Source organism: Pieris napi, chromosome 19, assembly GCF_905475465.1.
Source record: "Pieris napi chromosome 19, ilPieNapi1.2, whole genome shotgun sequence".
NCBI lineage: Eukaryota > Metazoa > Arthropoda > Insecta > Lepidoptera > Pieridae > Pieris > Pieris napi.
This window is the reverse complement of record NC_062252.1, coordinates 9,519,794-9,527,866: the sequence shown is the minus strand read 5'-3', so window position 1 is coordinate 9,527,866 and position 8,073 is coordinate 9,519,794. Positions and strand designations below refer to the sequence as shown.

Genomic DNA, 8,073 nt, shown 5'->3' with positions numbered 1-8,073 from the left:
TATATAAAAACATATGTGGATATAAAAATAATCTTCGGCCTCGTTACATTCTAAGCTTAAATCCAAGAGTTTCATTAGAGTTTCAAGAGAATGTGCTTTTTGGATAAATATGACTATTGGATAAATATGTTCTTTAATCGATTGTTAATAAAAATATAAAATAATTATTTCATAATATTGAAATATATAATAATCAAAAGAAATAGTAATAATGCATCGATGAAACTTATGAGATAGACGCTTGGCATTTACTTACATTTACACCATACACATGCAGTGAGTAATCAATCATTTATTAATAAGAATTAACTTCGTTCATATACAATACATAATACATATAATTTTTGTTCTAGTGTTCGTGAGTTGTTACTTCTAGATCTTTTCACTCCTTGGTAACGATATTTATTAAAATATCGACTTAGAAAATCCTATGTTAGGGTATTAGTATAAAATGATTGTGACAAATTTTAATTAACTTAAAATTTATTTTGTCGTTTTTTATATCCAAATGCATAAAATATAACTCAATGATTATTTATTAAATCAAATCACTTATCGGAGTTCTCGCTTCAACGATACTTATTGTTATCAATAATGATTTATATCTCAAATCCGGAGTGTACGATATCAGAATACTTATTGCATACTACTCGAAATACATGGCCTGGGTCACTTCACTTCACTTTATTTATAATGGCGACTTCTGAATAAAGACTCACTGACTTCTGACTTCTTTCTTTATTTGTGTGACTTCTGTGTGCCTGGGTCAACTCGTAGATATACTAAATTATATTTTTCATTTTAGTAATGACATGTAAAAAGAGATGATAGATGACCAATGACATTTACACTGTGCTTTGTAAATGTCAAATACCAAATTCACTTGCAAACTCACAAAAAAACCCTGCCATGGTTCACCCTAGTTTTGTCGATTCGGCGTCTTCGGCCTGTGACAGAGTCAGATGAAGTGTGGTCGAACCTAAACCCATTCGAGTTTAGTTACACACATGCAGTGTATACAGTGTACTGTGAATACTTTTCTACAAGAGTCTGGCTAATGAAAAAAGATAATTGAATTATTTGAAAACTTCCGGATGGCAACATTGGTCTAGTGGTTAGTACCCCTGACTGCGAATCCATGGGGTCCCGGGTTCGATCCCCGGCTGAGACGAACATCGATGTGATGAGCATTTGGTGTTGTGCTTAGGTCTTGGGTGTTTATATGTGTATTTATATATTGTCTATCTATCTATAATATGTATGTATATCCGTTGCCTAGTACCCATAACACAAGCTTAACCAGCTTACTATGTCAATTGGTGTAAATTGTCTTAAAAAAAATATGTAGTTATATATGTTCCACTTACTTACTATTATATAATTTTTTATCAATGCGATATCTGTGCTATCTTTATACAAAACGTAGTTTTAATTTATCCTGTAATTAGGTTAGATATGTCGAAACGAGTGGCTGTGTTTGCTTTACTAATATCCCTCGCGGGGATAGAATCCGCGAGGATATTAGCATGGTTTCCAACTCCATCTATAAGCCACCAAATAGTTTTTCGTCCCATCATCCACGAACTTGCAAGACGAGGCCATGATATTGTGTTCATAACGCCTGATCCTGCTAAGGTTAATATTCCAGGCTTGAAGCTAATTGACGTACACAATGTCTCCTATGCAAATTGGCAAGAATTACTCATAGATAATAGAGTGGATAAACAACAATTATTGACTCAAATCAAGGAATTTATTGAAAGATTTACAATAGTGTTTGATAAACAAAATGAAGATCCAGAAGTGAAAAGGGTTGTGACGGAAGACCGGGATAAATTTGATCTAGTAATTACGGAAGCATGTGTGCGTGTAGCATATGGTCTAGGCCATGCATTTAATAAACCAGTAGTTATAATAAGCTCTTTCGGTCTAGTACCAGCACACTATGGCATTTTTGGTGCACCGACTCATCCATTTCTCTATCCGTCACCCGGTCGTCAAAGATTGTACAATTTGACAGCTCTTGAGAAGATTAATGAAATAATAAGTTTTGTGGTGTTAGATGTTATAGTTAGAACGACTGAAGATAATGATTATAAAATAATGAGAAAACATCTTGGTGAAGATGTACCTAGCTTTGATGATCTTTTTAAGAATATTAAACTAGCTTTGGTTAATGAACATCCACTTTGGGCAGACAATCGGCCGGTTGGCCCTAATGTTAAATTCATCGGTGGAGTCCACCAAACACCGCCAAAAGAACTTCCAAAGGTATTATATTTTAATATTTTTATTGATACTGCTATAATTGTTAACAATAAAACAGCACATAGAGTATAACAACAGCTTTAATAAATTAATTTTAAATTGAGCAGTGAGGCTTCGGCGTACGAGTCTCATCCCTGAGGTCAGAGGTTCGATCCCTGGCTGTGCACCAATGGACTTTCTCACTATGCATTAAACATTCGCTCGATCGGTGAAGGAAAACATCGTGAGGAAATCGACATGTCTTAGACTCAAAAAGTCGACGGCGTGTGACAGTCATAGGAGGCTGATCATCTACTTGCCTACTTAAAAATGATCATGAAACAGATTCAGAAATCTGAGCCCAAGACCTAAAGAGGTTGTACCGTCACTGTTTTTTTTAATAAACTAATAACCAATTTTTTTAGTAACATAACATAACCTTTATATTTTAGGATCTCAAACAATACCTGGATGCTTCCAAAAACGGTGCGATATATTTAAGTTTTGGAACAAATGTAAAAACTTCGATTATACCTCCAGAAGTAATTGAAACAATTATAAAGGTTTTATCTAAATTACCTTATAACATTTTATGGAAATGGGACATGGATGAATTACCAGGAAAACCGAAGAATATCAAAATTTCTAAGTGGTTCCCTCAAGCAGATATTTTAAGTAAGTAGGGTTTAAGCTTTGTAGATGATTTTTAATCTAAATATTATGATAACAATAATTACTTATACGTTTAAAATTAAAATCTATGTATTTTCTTTTGTGTACGCCTGTGCCTGTGTGCATTCGTTTAATATACTCGGTATTTAGACAAATTGTAGTTTTTAAAGGAATTCGGTGTGTGAGTAATGTATTCACAGTTTAGGTAATCTATTAGAAATTCTTCTCCCTTGTAGATAATTTCGGTAAAGTAATTTCTAGGGTTAACCTACTATATTTGTTTTTTTTTAGGTTTAATTTGTGTACCTATCACAGCTAGAATGTAAAATCTAATTTTTTTTATTGATATTAAATAATTTTACCATTAAATTATAAGTCTTTAGGCTGAATTTAGTCTCACGCTCACCGTCAGGGCTCATAGATCAGCGCGTAGTTCGTCAGCGCTGACGCTCAGCGTGGTTCGTTTTAGTATCGTACCGACCGCCTTACTCGACCTGTATCCACTTCGCGATTTGCCATGTCTGTACACGCTGACGACGTCCGTTCGACACTACAACGCTCACTGAAAGCAGAGGCGCTCTAGCGATCTTCAGCGCTGACAGCTACGCGGCGCCGACGCGCGACGCGTACGGCCGCGCAGCCATCGGCGCTGACCACCGTGCGCGCTGATAGCTACGCGTCATTCAAAAACGCTTCCTAGAAGTTCATATATCTCGACCATCAGCGCCGACGGTGCGCGTGGGGTCAGCGTGACACTAAATTCAGCCTTAATGAGACAGCTTTTGAGTTAATTATTAAAAAAAGATTATACTGAAACCACGCGTTATATTATGTAATATACACAATATACACATATGTATGTGAGGAACATGTAAAAAAGCGCGTGATTAAAATACTAGCAGCAGTGTTAGCTTAGTCCTAGTGGCTTCAGCATGCTCTTATCCTTTAGGTCGTAGGTTCGATTCCTGGCTGTGCGTCTATGTGCACATTTAACATTTTTTCGAACGATGAAGGTTAACAGTGTGAGGAAGCCGGCTTGCCTTAGAAACAAAAAGTCGATGGCGTGTGTCAGGCACGAGGCTGCGATGATCACATGCCTATTAGATTGACAATTGATCAAGAAATGGATACAGAAATCTGCGGGTCTGACCTAAAAAGATTGTAGCGCTACTGATTTTTTTTTAATACTAAGCTAAGAGGTACATGGAGATTCTTAATATCTGTTTATAATAAAGTTATCGTTTTAGGACATCCCAACGTAAAACTGTTCATAACACAAGGAGGTCTACAATCCACTGACGAGGCAATAACGGCTGGAGTACCTGTCTTGGGTATGCCAGTCATTGGTGACCAATGGTACAATGTAGAAAAGTATGTGCATCACAAAATTGGCTTACAACTTGATTTATTCACTTTGAAAGAAGAGCCTTTTAGAAATGCGATTGAAACTATAATTGGAGATCAAAGGTAAGTTATTACAACCTATATTATAGTACCTTTTGAGTATGTATCTCAGACGCCCTTATAGAAAGTAGAAAAACCATTTTCTTATTTAATGTTGATAGTGTTAGAGATTGTTAACATAGCGACTGCCAGATAAAAATAAACATGCGGTGCGTACAGACTATATAACATAACATGTTATACAGCATTGCTATACAACATGTTTCAGATAATGTGGACACTGAATGTTATAATAACATGTTAACCCAGCATCTACGTTTTTTTGTTTTTCTTTTGTTATTTAAAATGGTTATATAACATTGTTATATTGCATTGTTATTCTAATGTGTACAGTATTGTTTTATGTTATAATGTTGAATAACAATGTTACATAATGTGGACGTGTTATAAAACACAAGTTATATAATATGTTACATAGTCTGTACGCACCCTAATAAATACTTTATGGCCGTGACCTCATGGTTAAAGTCCCACGCTTAAACCACTCGTGGGCAGTCGTGCTCTTGCTTATCAAAGTGCCTAAAATTAAAAAAAAAAACAATACATTTTTAATATTGTCTACATATTATTGGGATCGCTTTAAACAATACCGACGGGAAACCATTTATAGGCCATTCGGTTTTTCGGCACCAATTGGGCTACCGTTGGTTACCACTTTAATTTGGCCTTACTAAAAAAAATTCAAAATCTTGTTATAAAAATAAACTTCTTTTTCTGCTAAGTTTTTTTTAAGTCGAAGTTGTTATTTTGGTAATATTTCTACTTAATATCTACGTTAAATCACGTATTAATTAAATGATATGACAATTCATTCAAAAGGATTTCACAATTAATATTAATTTTATCATAAATTTGGCAATAATCTTATCATTGACTTAATTAGAACAGTTAAGAGTAATCGACCTTGGGACTTCAAATTTGATAAGACATTGCCTATAGATAAAAAAGCTGGAATTAAAATATACGAAACAATTGCGTAATCCATACTTCATTAGTGCTATTTTTGAGCCCTTTATCGAGATATGGATCAATTTGTAGAATTTCTGAAATAGATTTTATTTTTTGTAGTCAAGTCAATCAGCATTATATTCCTGACACATGCCGTCAAATTTTGCCTCACGCTGTATGTCTTTACGGTAGGAGCAAGTGGACACACATAAAGAAACAAAAATAAATAAATCAGTGGCGCTACAACCTCTTTAAGTCTTGGCCTCAGATTTCTGAATCTGTTCATGATCATTTTTAAATCTAATAGGCAAGTTGGTGATCAGCCTCCAGTGCCTGACACACGCTGTTTTTTTGGGTCTGAGACAAGTCGGTTTCCTCACGATGGTTTCCTTCACCTTTCGAGCAAATGTTAAATGGCACATAGAAATAAAGACTATTGGTGCACAGCCGGGGATCGAACTTTCGACCTCAGGTATGAGAGTCGCACGCTGCAGCCACTTGATCAATACTGCTCATAAAGAAACATCAACGTAATAAACGAACGCAAGCCTAGCCTAGCCATATAACTTTAGAAAACCACTTTTAATTTCAGTTTCAAGAAGAATATTTTAAAGTTAAGAGATGTTATGCGAGATACCCCACTAAAACCTTTGGACAATGCTGTGTGGTGGATCGAACATGTGATAAAACATGGAGGGGACCATTTACAGCCTCCATCTGCTGGAATGTCCTGGACAGAATACTATGAACTAAACTTACTTAGTGTAGTTGCAGCAATTCTAATTATTACTATAATTGTATTGTTAATTATTCTTAAAATTGTTTTTAGTTTTGTAAGATCTTTATTTGTGTCGAAGGTTAAACTAAAGAAAAAGTAATTGTACTATTATAGAAATAAATGAATTTTAATATATGAGTATTTATAATAATAATAATAATAAAGTTTGCATCTAATATTGAATTGTACGAGATTATGATACAGGTATTTCACCATCTTTCTTTTTTGACAATAAACTTAATACTATTATTGTGAGAGACTGGTGCTTGAAAAAGGTTGGGAAAACCTGTTATTACAAGTCACCAGTCCCTCTTGGACATAGTGGCAAAAAGTATTGCTAATACAACTTTTAAAAACGAACAATAAATAATTTATAATAAAATAGAAAAAAGTTAACAAAAACAAAAGTCTAGTTTATGTGTGTGCGTATTTGTGATTGTATGTGTGTGTGAGTATAGTGTATTTATATAATCCTATAATAGATTAGAGTGTTACTCTGAAGAATCACGCAAGGGCAGACAAAGTTAGAAGTATCACAAATGTGGAAGATGTTTTACAGTAAACAAGACAGCTTAAATAGCGGTGGGCGTGACAAGATAAAGTCGCGAGAAATGGAAAAGATTCACTACTGAAGGGCAGTTCCGAGATGTGAAAAGAAAAACAGGTAGGCTGATCAGGCTTTGGAGGGATGATGCAACCACAGTGATGTTGGGTGACATAAGTTGCCCTTCAAGTGGAATGAGCTAAAAGAGGCCCCGGAGAGTCCCAGGATGTACTGTAGACCAAATATTTTGTATTGTGATGTATTATATTTAAAAAAATATACGGAAATAAAAATTCATAGCAAATTTAAAAGTTATGTACGGCTAAATTTGCTAGTGTCAAAAATATTGGTCCTCTTAAATATCTTATTAATATAGCTACCTACTGAAGTATTTCCGAAACAATTCGACTAAGAGTCCTTCAAGAAAAGAGCGTACCAATACTTAAAAGGCCGACAACGCACTCGCGAGCCCTCTGAGTGTCCATGGGCAGCGTATCACTTAACTGTTCTATAAAAAAAAATTATTACATCGATCAATTGATTAATTCGATAATTAGAATATAGTCGTAGTAAGTGCAATTTTATTTAATTTATAAGATTGTTTTTGCTTTCATAGATAACATAAATCTCACCACGTAACATGATATTTTAATGAAACTTCACGGTCGCGCATTATCCTTTATCTAAAATTATTCTATTAGAAAAGAGTAATGGTAAAATGATTACTTTTTCTGTTTGTATATTTCTGTCTGCCATTATTCAAAAATTTCATTTGTAAAAACTATGACTTTACATTATTTTTGATTTTACAAATAGGCTTTACTTGGAACGAGTTTTTTAAGTGAAACTTCTTTAAAGAGGTTAGAGGCGCATGAGGGTAAAATTTTTACGGATGAAACGCAATAATAATAATATTAGCGTCACAAAGATGCGCAGAGTGTTTGTCGAAGAAAAGGGAGAGAGCGATTGAGACTGTGTAGTTTGCCGGTGACGTTCCTGATGCAAAACGTGGATCTGTTGTGACGACAGTTACGTCGTGGCCTCGTCTTGACAGTTTCAGAGTTAGTAGACGAAACACGTATTGATGGAAAAGGAAAAAATGCTAATATCCGCGCGGCTTCTGTTGCCATTGAAAAGAACAACAACCACTTTTGGGAGAAACATTATTAGTAGATAATAATCAATTTTTCTTAAAATTTCTACCAAAAAATAAAACTGTGTCACGATTCACTCAACATTATAAAATATATATCTACTGGTCCCTGGTAACGAACACATATAAATCCGAATATTATATCATTTGAATAAATATATTACGTAAACGTTTGATTATCGTGTTCTCGTACAATATAAGTAGGTTAATTTCTGTAAGGTAAGTTCCAGGTTATTAGGAATGGGTACAAAAACATCTTGACATAGT

General features: G+C 34.5%; 1 protein-coding gene across 1 annotated transcript; it reads left to right on the top strand.

The window, feature by feature from the left end:
* Positions 1-1,273: 1,273 nt before the first annotated feature.
* LOC125059437 (UDP-glucosyltransferase 2-like) lies at positions 1,274-6,225 on the top strand. The gene is made up of 4 exons (XM_047663862.1): positions 1,274-2,271; positions 2,700-2,922; positions 4,167-4,386; positions 5,924-6,225. Exons 1-4 carry the CDS (start codon positions 1,456-1,458, stop codon positions 6,207-6,209), a joined length of 1,545 nt encoding a protein of 514 aa, XP_047519818.1. The 5' UTR covers positions 1,274-1,455; the 3' UTR covers positions 6,210-6,225.
* The last annotated feature ends 1,848 nt before the right edge of the window (positions 6,226-8,073 follow it).

Excerpts from the sequence above, each read along its gene's own strand:
- LOC125059437 (XM_047663862.1), top strand. The coding sequence starts at position 1,456 with ATGTCGAAACGAGTGGCTGTGTTTGCTTTACTAATATCCCTCGCGGGG. Across the intron at positions 2,272-2,699 it reads CGCCAAAAGAACTTCCAAAG|GATCTCAAACAATACCTGGA; the intron begins GTATTATATTTT and ends TTTATATTTTAG. Across the intron at positions 2,923-4,166 it reads CCCTCAAGCAGATATTTTAA|GACATCCCAACGTAAAACTG; the intron begins GTAAGTAGGGTT and ends TTATCGTTTTAG.